Source organism: Macaca nemestrina, chromosome 11, assembly GCF_043159975.1.
Source record: "Macaca nemestrina isolate mMacNem1 chromosome 11, mMacNem.hap1, whole genome shotgun sequence".
Lineage (NCBI taxonomy): Eukaryota > Metazoa > Chordata > Mammalia > Primates > Cercopithecidae > Macaca > Macaca nemestrina.
Window position 1 is genome coordinate 62,837,298 of NC_092135.1, and position 17,273 is coordinate 62,854,570.

General features: G+C 35.2%; 1 protein-coding gene across 8 annotated transcripts in view; it reads right to left on the minus strand.

Annotated features, from left to right (window-relative positions):
• The window catches only part of LOC105483320 (solute carrier family 38 member 11), a 56,202-nt gene that overhangs the window by 25,058 nt on the left and 13,871 nt on the right, over positions 1-17,273 (minus strand). For 5 of the 8 annotated variants that reach the window (XM_011744135.2, XM_011744138.3, XM_011744136.3 and 2 more), the window contains 2 exons: positions 15,012-15,118; positions 12,887-12,966 (listed from right to left, as the gene is read on the minus strand). In XM_011744135.2, the coding sequence (XP_011742437.1) occupies positions 12,887-12,966; positions 15,012-15,118 (187 nt within the window). Of the gene's footprint in view, positions 1-1,281; positions 1,617-2,020; positions 2,110-5,692; positions 9,447-12,886; positions 12,967-13,061; positions 13,189-15,011; positions 15,119-17,273 lie in introns of those variants that run through there. The other 3 variants (XM_024793237.2, XM_024793236.2, XM_071072869.1) reach the window with 3 other exon arrangements.

Genomic DNA, 17,273 nt, shown 5'->3' on the forward strand with positions numbered 1-17,273 from the left:
GCAAATTGACACAGGAACAGAAAAGCAAATGCCACATGTTCTCACTTATAAGTAGGAGCTAAACATTGGGTACATGTGGATATAAAGATGGGAACAACAGATACTGGAACTGGGAACACAGACTACTAAAGAGGGGAAAGAAGGAGGGGCAAAGGTTGAAAAACTACCCATTGGGTAATGTGCTCACTACCACAGTAATGATGGGATCATTTGTACAGGTGACTGGATCACTTGTACTCCAAACCTCAGTGTCATCCAATAAATCCATGTAACCAACCTACACATGTACCCCCTGAATATAAAATAAAAGTTGAAATTATTTAAAAAGTATATATTCTAATTAGTTCTGTACATCCTGTAAGAAAACCTTGATGTAAATCATATCTAATTTAAAAAGACAATGGATCAAATTTTCATTAAACCTTAAAAATAAATTTATTTAAAAACTGATTTCTAGTTAAAATTTACATAAAACTTTATGCTTTTTTTGCTGAAATATAAATTTTTAAAATATGAATCACATAAAAAGCTAGCACAGCTTGACACCATAAACATCACAAATACTTCATTTTTGCCATTTGGGACACCAGTCTCTTTTAATTCTTATTCTGTCACCTACTGGGTGGTCTCTAATTCCTCTGTTAACACTTAAAAATTAGTGTTAGCTGTGTTTACCTCTGTGGGTTTGGATTAAAAGGGCAGAGTATAGGTGGGAGGGGGCAGGATATCACTTTTTCAATATAATGAAAACTTGTGAGAATTATGGGTGTTGCTTTGGTTCTTTGTTGTGCTTTTTCACAAAACAGAATTAAAATATCATGTGAATTTAAATCAAAAATAAATGTAATTTCAGATGTGATGTCCACATAATTCTCTGTCATTGGGGTTCTACTTGGATTGTGCCTCTCTTCACCTTATATGCAGTCCCTGTACAGTTTTGTCCGCATACCCTTTCCAAAATCCAGACTTGCATTTCCAAAAGGATGAGTGACTTCTACTCCTCTTCCCACAAGGATTCCACAAAATGAGGATATATTTAAAATATACTATATATTTTTTCCAGATCATCTTTCCTTCATATCCTGGTAAATCACATTAAAAAAGGTAGACCCCTGTATGTCTCTCTAGCAGCATATTCATAATTCTATTAAATAGTCCACTGAGGTTATCTTTTAGGTGACCTTTGCCCCACCCCACATTCTAATAAGCTGTAAGAGGTCTTCAGAAAAGGAGTGTGATATATTGGTCTTAATAGCCCCAGTACGTAGAAGAGTGACTTACCCAGTAGACACTAAATAAGTGTTAGTTTGCTGGCAGACTCTTCTATTTTCTTCCATTGGCAGTGAGTTCTGGGCCATCTACCCACATAGTTCTCCAAGCTGGAAACTTTGGCATCACCCTAGGTAACTCCTATACCCTTAGTGCCTTCATTCAATCAGTCACTAAGTTCTCCTGATTTTACCAGCTTAAAATTACTTGAGCTTCCCCTCTTCTTCATTACCAGTCTTATCCTTATATCATTTCCATTGGCAAATGGAATCTTTTCGCCTGGATGCTTGCCTTGCTATAGATAGTCTCCTTCCAGGTCTTTATATTCCCATCTGTCCTCGCCTCCACTGCAAAAGAAGTCCAATTAAAATTGAGACTCAATCTAGTTACTCACCTGTATAAGAACTTTCAATGCCCCATTAACTAAAGAATAAATCCAAGTTTCTCACCACCACATGTAAAGCTTTCCTTCATCTTGGTCTCTGCCAAACTCTCTAGGCTCATTTCCTTTTATACACTGCTACAGCTTTCAGCTCAGAATCACCAAAACCCTAGTTACTTTCTAAATACAGAAGCTGTATAGCTTGTGGTGATAGGGAAGTCAGGATCAGTGGGTGCTATGGTTTGAATGTTTGCATTCCCTCTAAAATTAAGGTTGAAACTTAATCCCCAGTGAAACAATATTAAGAGGTGGGGCCTTTAGGAGGTAATTAGGCAATTAGGGCAGAGCCCTCATAGATGAGATTCGCACCCTTATAAAAGTGCTTGAGGAAGTGAATTCAGCCTCTTTTTGTTCTTCCATCCCTTCCTTCACGTGAGGATGTAGCATTTGTCCCCTCCAGAGGAAGCAGAGTTCAAGGTGTCATCTTGGGAGCAGAAAGAGTAGCTCTCACCAGATACCAAACGCCAGTGCCTTGATCGTAGACTTCCCAGCCTCCAGAACTGTGACAAACAAATTTCTATTCTTTATAAATTACCCAGTCTGTGGTATTTTGTTACTGCAGCATACAAAGACTGAGTAAGTACAGAACCACTTTCAGCAGTTTTTCAAAAGAGATAATATGGAGATATGACACTTGTTAAAACTATGATAAAATGCATTTGAGAAACAATGTGAAAAAAAGAGTTTTGGAGAAAATTATCAAAGGAGGGCCTTTATTTTTATATGGTAGCTCCCCCAGCCAATGGCAAAATAACCCTCTTCTCCAAGTTCTTCCTAGTGTTAGAACATCAAACTCCATCTGCTGTTATATGTATCCCATCTCTGGGTCACACACATTTCTGCCTACAGTATCTTCTAACCCGTCCCTACCAACTTCCCGTCCCCCATATCCCTTTTTGACTCAGCTTATGCCTGTTTATTTTTTAAAGCAAAAAGCCACGTATTTTCTTATCCTGAAATATTACCTTCCTGCACAGGTTGGGCTAAGGGTCTTTCCTCTGTTTCCATAGCACTTACTCATAATTCTACTACTTATTATATTGAGATTGTCTTTCATAAGTTTGTTCCACAAACTATAGGGATCTGAGGTCAAGGACTGTGCTTTCTTCATCTTATAGTCCCAGTACCTGGAAGAGTGACTGGCATCAGTTATACATTTAATAAAATGTTATTGGTTCAAAGAACAGGTTCATCCATTTATGGATGGATTCCATTTATAAAATAACTAACAGTGAGTGAAATAAGTACTTAATATTGAGCAGCCTAGGCTGTTCCTCCAGCTCCACTAACACAGGGACTGGACTAATCCTCCCTGAGCATACATTATCTTGCAAATATCTTTCCTATTTTTATGTAGACTCAGATAAAGCAATAGTTCTATGCATTCTTTCATGAATGCAATCTTCCTGGTAAAACATACCAATAGTCTAACAGTGAGTGCTGCAGAGCCTGGAGTCAAATGGTGTTTTAGCAAATTGGTTAGCAAATGTTACTAGCATCAAAGTAGCCTTAGGCAAATTTTCTTTGACAGTGTTTGTATGAAATTTTTATTTTTCTCAAGACAATGTTTTATTGTCTGATTACTTCAAAATTTTTGTCAGTTAATCCCCAAGTTGAATGAACTAAAACCAGAAGGCACATGGATTCATTCATGCATCCAATTGATGATTCAGCAATTCTTTTTTGAATTCTAATTCTTTGTTAGGCACTTTGCTGAGTAATGGGTATATAGTGTGAACAAAGCAAATGTAATCTCCCTTTTCACAGTGCTTACAATATAGTGAGAGACAGAAAATACACATAGAAGAAAACACACAGAATATAACTAAAGATAATTTAACAAATACATTATTATTTTATTTCTATGTGTAGATCCTTCTCACTTCCTATGGTGAGACCAACAGGAAATTTAACCAACCAGAATATTCATGTTGTGAACCTACTCCTATTTACTGCACTCTCCGATAATCATCTCATCTTTGAAAAAATATAGGTTATCAGGCATGAATACTCAAATTCCCTTCACTGATCTTTAGAATGTGTTCACAATTTACTCCTTATATTCTTATCCTATTGTTTCAAAAGGACAAAGTATTTTAACTGCTCTCCAAGATCACCCTAACTGTATCCAAAAGTCTAGCCTTTCATCACTTATGGAGGACTTTGGGTTCTAGGTTTCAGCTTAGTCTATGTCACATGCTCAATATATTCCATGATAAAGATGGTACTTTTTTAGAGCTCTTACTCTCTCAAGCCACTGTTTCACCATGTTACTTTCATTCATAGATGTTCTTCATAAAAGAAGAAGAGAAGGGCAGGGAAGGGGGAAATTGGAGGAAGGATATTCCGAATTCACTTTCCTATCACTCACTTACATCTTAATTTCATTTAACTTGGCTTCCACCCATATCATTTGATTGAAATTCCCATCACTGAAGTGGACATATGTAGTTTGCACCTTGCAATGGCTACTCCCCCTTCTGCTGGCATCACTGTCCTTTGGGACACCCTTTTCCCTATTTTTATTCCAAGTGCTTTAGTTGGGTTCATCCTATCCCTAGATCCAGGTGTGGGCATGTAACCTAAAGGCAAACAACTCAATATAGGCCATGATGATAGGGTCTATAATCCTCATATATCTTTGTTAGAGCCAATCAGAACTAATTCTGTGAGTGAGGTTGTAGGTACCTTAAAAGAGAAAATTCTTTCTCTTTCTATGGATTTGAACTGGAATTGATGTAGGTTGAGATTGCTGCCACCATCTTGTCAGGGAGAAAAGCTTTCAGAAACTAGAGTCAAAACAGGAAGTACAGGCAAGAGATGGTAAAAGAGAGACGATGTCTGATTTCATTAATTGAGCTCTTAAATCCAAGCATACTAATAATCCTAATAATAGAACTAACCTTGAACTTACAGTTAAGGGAGTAAACTCTCTTTTGCTTCAACCAGTTAAGGTTCTGTGCTTGTTTACATTTGCAACATAAAGGATGACAATTTACACATCATCAAAAAATTCAGTGGCTCCACATCCAAAAGTTAGACCTCAATTTAACAACCAAACATGACAAGTAAAAGAACTAAAGAACCACGAGACAGTTAACCCCAAAGCTAGCAGAAGACAAGAAATAACCAAAATCGGAGCTGAACTGAAGGATTTGAGACACAAAAAACATTCAAAAGATCAATGAATCCAGGAGCTGGTTTTTGAAAATTCAAAAAATAGATAGACAGCCAGCTAGACTAATAAATATGAAAAGAGAGAAGATCCAAATAAATATAATTCAAAACGACAAGGGGAATATTACCACTGACTCCACAGAAATAAAATAACAATCAGAGAATATTATGAACACCTCCATGCACATAAACTAGAAACTCTAGAAGAAATGGATACATTCCTGGATACATACACCCTCCCAAGACTGAACCAGGAAGAAACTGAATCCCTGAAGAGACCAATAACGAGCTCTGAAATTGAATCAATAATAAATAGCCTACCAACCAAAAAAAGCCCAGGACTAGAGACATTCACAGCTGAATTCCACCAGATGGACAAAGAAGAGTCGGTATATTCCTGCTGAAGCTGTTCCAAAAAACTGAGGAGGAGGGACTCCTGCCTAACTTACTCTATGAGAGCAACATCATCCTGATACCAAAATCTGGCAGAGAAACAACATCAACAAAAAAAACTTCAGGCCAATATCTTTGGTGAACATCAATGCAAAAATACTCAACAAAATATTGACAAACCAAATCCAGTAGCACATTAGAATGTTTATCCACCACAATCAAGTAGGCTTTATCCCTGGGATGCAAGGTTGGTTCAATATATGCAAATCAGTAAATGTGATTCATCACATAAAGAGAACTAAAGACAAAAACGATATGATTATCTCAATAAATGCCAAAAAGAGTTTTGATAAAATTCAACACCCCTTCACATTAAAAACTCTTAATAAACTAGGAATTGAAGGAACATACCTCAAAATAATAAAAGCCATCTGTGACTAAACCACAGCCAACATCATACTCAATGGGCAAAAGCTGGAAGCATTCCACTGGAAAACCAGCATAAGGATGCCCTGTCTCACCACTCCTATTCAACATAGTACAGGAAGTCCTGGCCAGAGCAATCAGGCAAGAGAAAGAAATAAAAGGCATGCAAATAGGTAGAGAGGAAGTCAAACTATCCTTATTTGCAAATGACATGATGCTATATCTAGAAAACCCCATAGTCTCAGCCAAAAAAAGATAAGCCGATAAACAACTTCAGCAAAGCCTCAGGATACAAAATCAATGTATAAAAATCACTAGCACTCCTATATACCAACAACAGTAAAGCAGAGTGCCAAATCATGAAGGCAATACCATTCACAATTGCCACACACACACACAAATCAGAGATGATGCAAACAAATGGAAAAAAAATTCCATGTTTATGGATAGGAAGAATCAATATCATTAAAATGGCCACATTGCCCAAGGCAATTTACAGATTCAATGTTATTCCTATTAAACTACCAATGACATTCTTCATAGAACTAGATAAAACTATTTTAAAATTCACATGGGACCAAAAAAAGCCTGACTAGCCAAGGCAATCCTAGGCAAAAAGAAAAAAACCAGAGGCATCATGCTACCCAACTTCAAACTACACTAAAGGGCTACAGTAACCAAAACAGCATGGTTCTGATACAAAAACAAACACATAGATCAATGGAACAGAATAAAAAGCCCAGAATTAGGGTTGCACATCTACAACTATCTGATCTTTGACAAATCTGACAGAAACAAGCAATGGTGAAAGGACTCCTTATTCAATAAATGATGCTGGGATAACTAGCTAGCCAAATGCAGAAGATTGAAACTGGACCCCTTCCTTATACCATATACAAAAATTAACTCAAGATGGATTAAAGACTTAAATGTAAAACTCAAAAGTATGAAATCCCTGGAAGACAACCTAGGCAATACCATTCCAGACATAGGAATGGGCAAATATATCATGACGAAAATGCCAAAGGCAATTGCAACAAAAGCAAACATTGACAAATAGGATCTACTCGACCTAAAGAGCATCTGCACAGCAAAAGAAACAATCAGCAAAGTGAACAGACAACCTACAGAATAGCAGTAAATTTCTGCAAACTATGCATCTGACAAAGGTCTAATATATAACGTCTTATAAGGAAGTTAAACAAATTTACAAGAAAAAAATAAACCATTAAAAAGTAGGGAAAGGACATGAACACTCTTCAAAAGACATACATGTGACCAACATTCATATGAAAAAAACCTCAGCATCAATGATCATTAGAGAAATGCGAATCAAAACCACAACGACATATCATCTCACACCAGTCAGAATGGCTATTATTGAAAAAATAAAAAAATGACAGCTGCTGGCAAGATTGCAGAGAAAAAGTAACACTTATACACCATTGGTGGGAGTGTAAAATTAGTTCAACCATTGTGGAAGACAGTGTGGTGATTCCTCAAAGATCTGAAAAGCAGAGCTACCATTTGACCCATCTATCCCATTACTGAGTATATACCAAAAGAATATAAATTGTTTTCTCATAAAAACATGTAAATGTGTTATGTTCATTGCAGCACTAGTCACAATAGCAAAGACATAGAATCAACCTAAATATCCATCAATGGCAGACTGGATAAAGAAAATGTGGTACATGTACACCATGGAATACTATGCAGCCATAAAAAAGATCATGTCCTCTGCAGGAACATGGATTGAGCTGGAAGCCATTATCCTTAGCAAACTAATGCAGGAAAAGAAAAGTAAAGAACACATATTCTCACTTATAAGTGGGAGCTAAAAGATCACAACACACGGACACAGAGAGGGGAACAACACACACTGGGACCTATCAGAGGGTGGAAGTTGGGAGAAAGAAGAAGATCAGGAAAGATAACTAATGAGTACTATGCTTAATACCTAGATGATGAAATAATCGATACAACATACCTCCATGATACAAATTTACCTATATAACAAATCTGCACACATACCTGTGCACTTAAAAGAAAAGTTCAGTGGCTAATATTTGTCAGAATGAATCATTTATTTCCTTAAATATGTAGCCTTCCTCTGTCTTTACCCATTTTAAAAAATCCTTTTCTTAACCCCCTGTACTTCTTCTTTATGTGTAGCATAAAACTGCAGAATTCAGGGTTTGAATGTATAAGGGTTAAGGAAACTAATGTGCATTGAGATCCTCGTGGAAGACACATTTTATATGTATAAATGCCTAAGGTATGGACTCGCTTTTTGGAATTTTGTTTAGAATACCACACGATTAAAATGCTAAAAGAAAGATGTCATATGAGGGGAAAATAGTTGTAAATTTGGACTGCATGCTATAATTTCCATTCTGAATGTAAAGAATTGAATATTAATAAGGCATTAAATGAAGGCTTTTTTTTTAAACAGTGATAATGCCTCTGATTCTAGTTTAAAAAAATGGGAGAACTGTTATTGCATTTTTATATTAGCACACTTTCTGAAAAGCAATTAAATTTCCTCGCCACCTCAGTTTTTAGAAAGCAAAAGGTTAGAAAATACAATAAAACTGAACATAATCTCCAAAAAACCTGAAAGTCATTGGACTGTGAGATATTTGAAATCATATCAAAAAGCAGAATTTATAGCCCTATGACTTATGGAAAAGGAAATGGAACTGTGTTTTATTTTTAACACATAACCACTAAAATGGTGTTTCCATAGTAACAAGGTCAATACCAGTAGCCATTACAGACCTTCCCCTTTTCGGATGGTGGGTTTAAAGATCTTTTTCAAACACCACTTTAAAAGACCTATGAAAAAAACACAGGTTTTCTGATCATTCATCTGAACCGAAAATGAAGAAAACCACACATGGAGTATTGAATTTCTCATGTTTTATGGATGACAAGCATTCATCGCTGTCGTATTTTCAGAAAGAAGCCCTGCCTGACTAGCTACCATGCCAACTCCTGAACTTGGGATTTGATTAGCCTGATTGTAAACCAGGATGAACAGAAGTTGTTTGCAGTAGTATTCAAACAGACATCAAAGGTGGCACAGTATTAAAAAACATACTTCTTTAACATCTAAATATTGAAAGAGTTAAGTAAATAATCCTTGTTATTAAATTTCAAAGGCTCGATAAAATACTGTATCGCTACTAGAGGAAGGGCAGACAGATGTAGGCCACATTTTGTTGACAACAGAACTAAATAGCTCTTTGGCCATAAAAATCAGTTCATTGAGCCCCACCAGGAAGTGGACTGCCCTTTCTTTTTTCTCTATATCAAGGTACACTGCCTCTATGAGAGTCATTTGTATAGCTTTGTCTTCTTCACTAAACTGCGAGCCCCTGGAAAGCAGAGATATTTTCTTTCTCTATGTATTCATGACAGTATTTCACACGATATTTTGTACATAAAAAAATACTGAAAAAAACAAGCAGAGAATGCATCATGAAAAATGATCACAAAACAGTAACTAAAATAACAAAATCTCTGGTTTAATTTTAGAAACAATGTATCAGTTAAAAATATGTACTCATGATTTTAATCTCTTTAAACCAAGAGACTTTAGAATCTTTGTTCATAGAATCCCCAACAGCGAAATAATGAATCCAGTTGCCTGCCCCCTAGATCAATTCCTTCAGCTCTACAGGTGGGGCTCTGGCATCAGTATTTTCTAAAGTTACTCAGATGATTCTTTTTTTTTTTTTTTTTTTTTTTTTTTTTGAGACTGAGTCTGGCTCTGTCGCCCAGGCTGGAGTGCAGTGGCCGGATCTCAGCTCACAGCAAGCTCCGCCTCCCGGGTTCACGCCATTCTCCTGTCTCAGCCTCCCGAGTAGCTGGGACTACAGGCGCCCGCCGCCTCGCCCGGCTAGTTTTTTTATTTTTTAGTAGAGACGGGGTTTCACCGGGTTAGCCAAGATGGTCTCGATCTCCTGACCTTGTGATCCGCCCGTCTCAGCCTCCCAAAGTGCTGGGATTACAGGCTTGAGCCACCGTGCCCGGCTTCAGATGATTCTTATGTGAAACAAGTGTTGAGAATCATTGCTTTACACAGTTCTCCCATGGTGCAACTGAGGATTAATTTACTTCCTGTGTTAGCTATATTTCCCCCGCAATATTGCCTCATAATACTATATTTAGCAAACCTATAAGAACTTTTGTTATAACCCAATGATTTTTCCCTGTAAACACTTTTTATAATAAAAAGTATCAATTAAAACAGTTTGGTCTTACACAATTAAAACTTTTAGCCCAAATTATCATTTATAGTATTCTGTTTAATATACTTATTAGCTTTCTGTTACTGTGAATTCAGCTTTAAAAACCAGAGCTGGGCCAGGTGCGGTGGCTCAAGCCTGTAATCCTAGCACTTTGGGAGGCCGAGACGGGCGGATCACGAGGTCAGGAGATCGAGACCATCCTGGCTAACACGGTGAAACCCCGTCTCTACTAAAAAATAAAAAAAATTAGCCGGGCGAGGTGGCGGGCGCCTGTAGTCCCAGCTACTCGGGAGGCTGAGGCAGGAGAATGGCGTAAACCCGGGAGGCGGAGCTTGCAGTGAGCTGAGATCCGGCCACTGCACTCCAGCCTGGGCGACAGAGCGAGACTCCGTCTCAAAAAAAGAAAAAAAAAATAAAAACCAGAGCTGAATACAGTACCAACATAACGTAAATAAATATCAGTAGAATCAGTAAATAAATATCAGTAGAATTAAGTATATGTTTTTGTGCTTTTATACATACTTTTCCCTGAGTCTGTAATGCATACAGACTCACACCCTCTATGTATCTGGAACAATTGCAATTCATCTTTTAAAACACACAGATCATATTTTTCTTCCTCCAGGAAACCTTCCCTGATGGGGATAGATCATTAAGCACCCTCTACTTTGGCACGGTCTTTGCTTTCCTTTCATGCTTCTGCTTTGCACTTATCACCTTGTACTGTCATCGATTTTTCTTCCTTTTTTTTTTTTTTTGTTTTAATATAAGCCCTTTCTCCATTGTTGATTGTGAATAATTGGAAGCAGGTGCTAATTCAGGCCTCTCTCTGCTTTTTCTCTCAGGACACAACACAATCACTGGAAACAACAGAAACTCAGTAAGTGTTTACTAAAGTGAATGAATAAATGGCCATATTGAAGTGAAAGAGGCGCATTTCAAAACCACTAACTTAGGCCAGGCATGGTGGCTCACACCTGTTAATCCCAGCACTTCGTGGGGCTGAGGCAGGACTGTTTGAGGTCAGGAGTTCGAGGCTGGCCTGGGCAACATAGTAAGACTCTATCTCTACAAAAAAATAAAAGAAAAAATTAGCCGAGTGTGATGGCACATGCCTGCAGTCCCAGCTACACAGAAGGGTGAGGCAGGAGGACTGTTTGAACCCAAGAGTTCAAGGTTGCAGTGAGCTATGATTGTACCATTGCACTCCAGTCTGGGTGACAGAATGAGACGCTGTCTCCAAAAAAAGGTAAAAACAAAACAAAACAAAAAAACCACTAATGCTATGAATTGAATTGTGTCCCTCCAAATTTACATGTTGAAGCCTTAACTCTCACTGTGCTGGCATTTGCAGTTGAGACCTTCGGGAGACTTTGAGAGATAATTAGGGTTAGATAAGTGCATGAGGGAAGGGTAGAGCCCTCAATACGGGACTGGTGCCCTTATAAGAAGAGACACCTGAGATCTTGCTGACTCTCTCTGCCATATGAGAACACAGCAGGAAGACTGCCCTCAACAAGGCAGGAAGATGGCCCTCACCAGAATCCTATCATGCTGGCACCCAGATCTCTGACTTCCAGCCTCCAGAACTGAGAAAATACATTTCTGTCATTTCACATTACTTGGTTTATATATTTTTTTGTTATTCTGAGATGACCAATACAACTGTGAATCAGGATTAAATTATTTGAAGAAAAAAATATAAACATTACAGATATTTATGCTTTCTCTCCTTTACTTCAATCCTTTAAAAATACGCATTTGCTTTTTCAAAGAAAAGGCTATATCAAATGCACTTAGACGGGATATTTCATAGATATTTCATGCTTTTTCCCCAATTAGCCTGAGGCCTTTTTTTTTTTTTTTTTTTTTTTTTTTGGTATTTTCCTGATAAACTAAGAAGCCTATCAGTGGAAAATGAATTAATTTTGCAGAGCAACAATTAATCAATGAGAAAACATAAATTACTTTGGCCACTGCATTAACAATTAGGGCTATTCATTAGGTTTCCTTTTATGTTTTTTCTTACAGATGTCATTCATTAAAAACCCAGTATTCCTTGCACTGTGCTAAATATTACATCTTAAATTAATTTTTCTGTGTCTTGCTTAGAGAAAACATTTAAGATACCCTGGAAACTCCTTAATGTATTATTTATTTATTCAACTAATATTTATTGTGAATTGTGGAAACCAAATTCAGTGTTTAAAGCCTATCTAAGCTGGTTTCATTCTAGCATTTTCTTGGGACCGTGACTATGAACTGCCCAGTCCGTATCTGGGGAATGTACTGTATAAGCAAAGCATACACACAGTGTAGTTTAGATTGACAATACACACACTTTTAAATTTCATGAATGAATAACATTTTTACAATTGGGGGAACTAATACCAATTTGTCAACATTTTACCTGACCAAATAATAACAGTAAAAAGAAACAAATACCACTATCAGTCTTTATCTTTAGTTCACAAATGATGGAGTATTTTAACACAAAATAATTAAGGAAAATAATCAGAAGAGAATAAAGGGTGGTTTTCAAAGTGTTCTCATTTTGTTTAGTGGATAAAAACATCCACTATGTCCCTTATTCTTCTTATTTCAGTCCAAATTAGTGAAACTTTGTTCCTCTTTTCAACTATTCAAAATTCCTTTCTTATTCTAATTCTAATTATTTCTTATTCTAATTGTTTAGGCCATTAAAATAATAAGTAAACCTGGTTTAATTTTTTGTAGCTTTGTAGAGTCCAAATGAAAAATGTATGTTTACCGACCTGTAATTATTTTACCTCATTTTGTCAAATACCAAAGATAAATGATATTTCTGATACCATGGTTACTTTATATTTCTGCATCTATGCCCTCTAAGTATCTATGTGAAGGCTATAAACCAAAGACTAACAAATATAACAACAAAACTTACATGTGTGGACCCAATGAAATTGCCCTCGCCATTACAATTCCAAGAATCAGAGTTGTTAAACCTGTAGAGATGAGGGAGACCTGTCAAAGAAAATACAAGGATATTGCCAGTTTAGGACAGAAATTATTTTACTTTAAATGTTAAGTCTTTCTCGTTTTTAATTGGGTAAACTTACATATAGATTTTTCTGCCTAATTCTTTAGTAGGTTATTCTTGAAGCTTGGTGTTGATAATCTCAGGCAGGTAACTTCTTATCAGATCATAGTGTTGGTCCCCGCACCCACCCCAAGTAGGTGAGCAAGTATTATATATGACTGTCATCACCATGCAATACGGCTTTGAAAATTTTTAGTGGCTCCTGCACGGAATACAAAACTGGTGATTTTAGCTTATCAAAGTAAAAGTGAAATTATGTTTCCTTTTTTCTTCAAGTCCTATTTTAGTGTTGACATGTGCTTTTTCACTATCTATAATTGCTGCTTCTACTTGTCTTACTCTCTTCCAACATCACACACATTCCTCCCCTCCTTTTAAAATTTATTTTTATTTTTATTTATTTATTTTTTTGAGGAGGAGTACCTCAGTTTTTTCCTCTCTGCTCTCCAGCTCTACTTTTCCTACATGGTTTTGCCCTTTGGTCTGTGTTTCTAGGCCTGTTTTACTTCTTCTTCTCTGTTCTGTCATTATGTCAACTGGTTAAAATATAAACTGGTCTGTGTGTGTTTGTGCCCTGTGCACTCATTATGCTAGGTTTGTGTGTCTAGTCTTAATATTTTTAAATGAATAAGCACATTATGGATCCTTTCTCTGATAAGAAAAAATAAATATAAAACTGCTTGTATTTTATGTGAGTCTCATTAACCTTGTTTTCTAAGTTGTTAATTTTTAACTAGAAAGAAGTTTCTATTAGGAATTGGCTTATCTTCTGAGGGAGAGAGAGATTAAACAACATCCCCAAGGTGACACAGCTGGAACGTGGCAGAGAGGGAACTCAGATACAAGCAGCCTGACTGCAGATTAGGGCTCCTAACCACTCTGCTTTGCTCATTGAGCGATTTATTTAGCTATCTCAATATGACACTTTTAAGGGGGATTTAGGAAAAAATGCCCAGGTATTAATAATATGACAGAATGTGAATAGCCTTCCTTTTATGAACGCCTCGCTCTCTGCTCAGAAGTTAACATTTATGTGTACACTGAATATGTGAAACGGAAAATAGTTCAAACATTTTATATAATTCACAAAAAGGCATGTTTTGATACAGACTTGTTTGTTTCTGGATGGCTATTAGGGATGGTCAGAATACTCTGATATATTATGTCTACCCTCAGCTCTACCTGGAAGGATGAACTTCATAACTGGATACACAACATCAAACATCACAGTGAAAAGTAAAATTCAGTCAAATGTTGGATTTTTCAAAATAGAATATAAAAATATTATATAAATAACTCTTTTAAAAAATATCTTGTCAGAATGTTTGGCATTATGTAGACATAGTACCAATAATATTTTGGGTAAAATACAAATATTCCTTGAGAGTAAGTGCAAATGAGTATCTGTAGTGAACTGAATAATTATTTAATTGTTTTCATTAGAAGAGTTCAGTATTCCTCTTTAGTAATACGAATCATAAATATTGGCAAAATTCTCAAAAATTGACCAATCAACACATTGAAAATCAAATTCACTGGATGAAAAATAAGCACAATAGACATTGTAATTTACAAATAAATATATTTTAAGCCATTGAAGTGATTCATTGTTGCTTCTTAATTTTAAATTGTTTAAACTACCTACACAAAAGATGGAACACTTTTCCAATAAATTAGATTTGCTTTAAATATAGTTATTTTTATTTTCTAAATTTAAAATGTGTTGTCTGACATCAGGGTATCTACCTTAAAAAAGAAAAAGGAAGAATATATTTAGTTCATACTCATCAACTATTTAACCATCGGTTCTCACAAACTAATGATTCAAACAGTTTACTCTAGCATAACCCCTAAATAAACTAGAAGAAACTAAAGATGAATACTGTAATTAAGAACTTTGTCAAGTAGACAGTAGCTTACTGCAGGCAACAAGGTACTTTTCTATGACAATTTAAAATGTAAAAATTACCTTTCCAAGCTTCGCTATATTTCGGTACAAGGATAAAGGCAGAGTAAAGGTAACTGTGGAAAGCCCAATAATGAAGTGGCGACCAATAAATACGTTTTCAGGATCAACTAAAACACAATAAATATTAAATATTACAGGTATAAGTAACACATTGGTGACACACTAAATAGCCCAGCATTTAATTATAAACATTACTTAAACATAAATACTACCTCAATGACAATGATTTTGAGTTAATACTCTCCATAAAACCATGTAAAAATAAAAATAAATCACAATACAAATACAAAAAAACTTCAGGATGACTTATACTTCAAATGATGTTATAATATTTCACACTGAAATTATTTTACTAGCCTCCTTACCAGTTTTCATGCTTCTGCCTTCCTTTGTCTTCTTACGGTATACTCTTAACCCAGAAACTACAGAATTCCTTTTCTAAGGTAAAAAACATTATGTCATTCCCTGCCCAAAACCCTTTAATGACGAAATCCTTCAGGTAGAAAGTAAGCTATAGGTGGATGCTGCATTTTCTAAGGTTTTTTTGTTTGTTTGTTTGTTTGTTTTTCTGTACGCAAGAGACTTGGACAGTAATACTTTAACAAAATTTCAAAAATAAAGATTTAGATAAAAATATTTAATATATTTCTATACTTTGGTCAAGAAAAAAGTGGTTTCCCTGATTGGCAGAAGCAACATACTGGATAGGGCAAAAGTCACAGGGAAGCTGCTGTAACTGGTAGATGTGGCAGATTCTTGGCTATGGTCAAATACAAATAGAAAATTATATATATCGAAAATCATATATATATAATATAATATAATTATATTTGTGTGATTATAAATATATAATATACATTATATATTAATATACAACATATAAATTAATATATAATATATTATATCATATATAACATATATAATTATATGTGTTGTTTGTATAATCAAATATAAACAGAAGTTTTAAATCTAAAATGAAACATACAAGGATTTATATATTTTTAAAGGTGTGCTAATTAAAATAGTCACTTAAGGAGCTATATATCTATTTCAATGAAGACACTACTGTTTAAATTTTGAGCTCATATTAAATTTCACTCAGAGATCATGTCATTATATTGTTGCAATGTCTTCAGTGGTACCAAGTCATTGTGCATCAATTTCTGCATAGTCTAAAGTCTACAGAGATCCAGTCTTAAATAAGTGAATGACTGTGGTAAGAAAATAAAAGCTGTTATCCTAAACAATGACACTAATTTTCTTAGATGGCTGATAAACTTACAAGAAAGTTTCAAGAAAGAAATTTCAAAATGACATAGGTTTTTACCACATATATGTATTATATATATGGTTAATAGATTATTAGTATTTTCTATATGTGTATATATATGTATATGATGTGTATATATGTGTATGTGTGTACATATATATTATATATATGGAATGGAATATTTAATTATTAATATTAATGGAATACTTGAACTCAGCCATAACTAGTCATTATAAAATTAAGAATTGAAACAAAACAGGAAAATCAATTCCAAAATCCCTGAACTCACTATTTACATATTTGTGGTGAACATAATTTGAACCAAATTATTTGTGTATCTATTTCTATTTACTCTTTACACCTTTTGCTTCACTGGCAAAGTGAAGGGCTAGATAAACGCTGACACAGACTGCTGTGATCAACAGGTAGGAGCCTAATAACTGAGGATCCCATTTGCATAAAGGATGTTTTTCACTAATGATCTAATGATGAGATCTATTACCTAAATGGACCTATCAAAAATGCAACCAAGTATGCATTTTAAATGTTTAAACAACAGTAAAGAAAGGTGAAAATTGAAATTTTTGAAAATAAAATTTTTGTAAAAATTTAAAAGCATGTAAACATACTATTTTTTTTCCCAACATTTCTTGTTACTTTGACTTATATCAAGAGCTAAGGTTTTGGCTACCAGAGAAAAGTATAAGCAATTGCCTACTTGCCAATTTATTAGTGATGTATTTCAGAATAAAAATAGAACTTTGATAAGAATTTTATAGTATCTGCTTCTAAAAATACTTTGGCATAATATTATGCCTCACAAGATATACAAACAGAGTGAACATTATAAACTGTCACACCCCAAAAGGGTGAATATGCTGTAAGAATAAAGTTGTGTTCCTTGCCACATGACCTACATTTTTAAAAATCATTTTTGATGATTACAAAATTGATAACCTGGAAGAGGGCTTCAAGGGACCATTAGCCTGTTC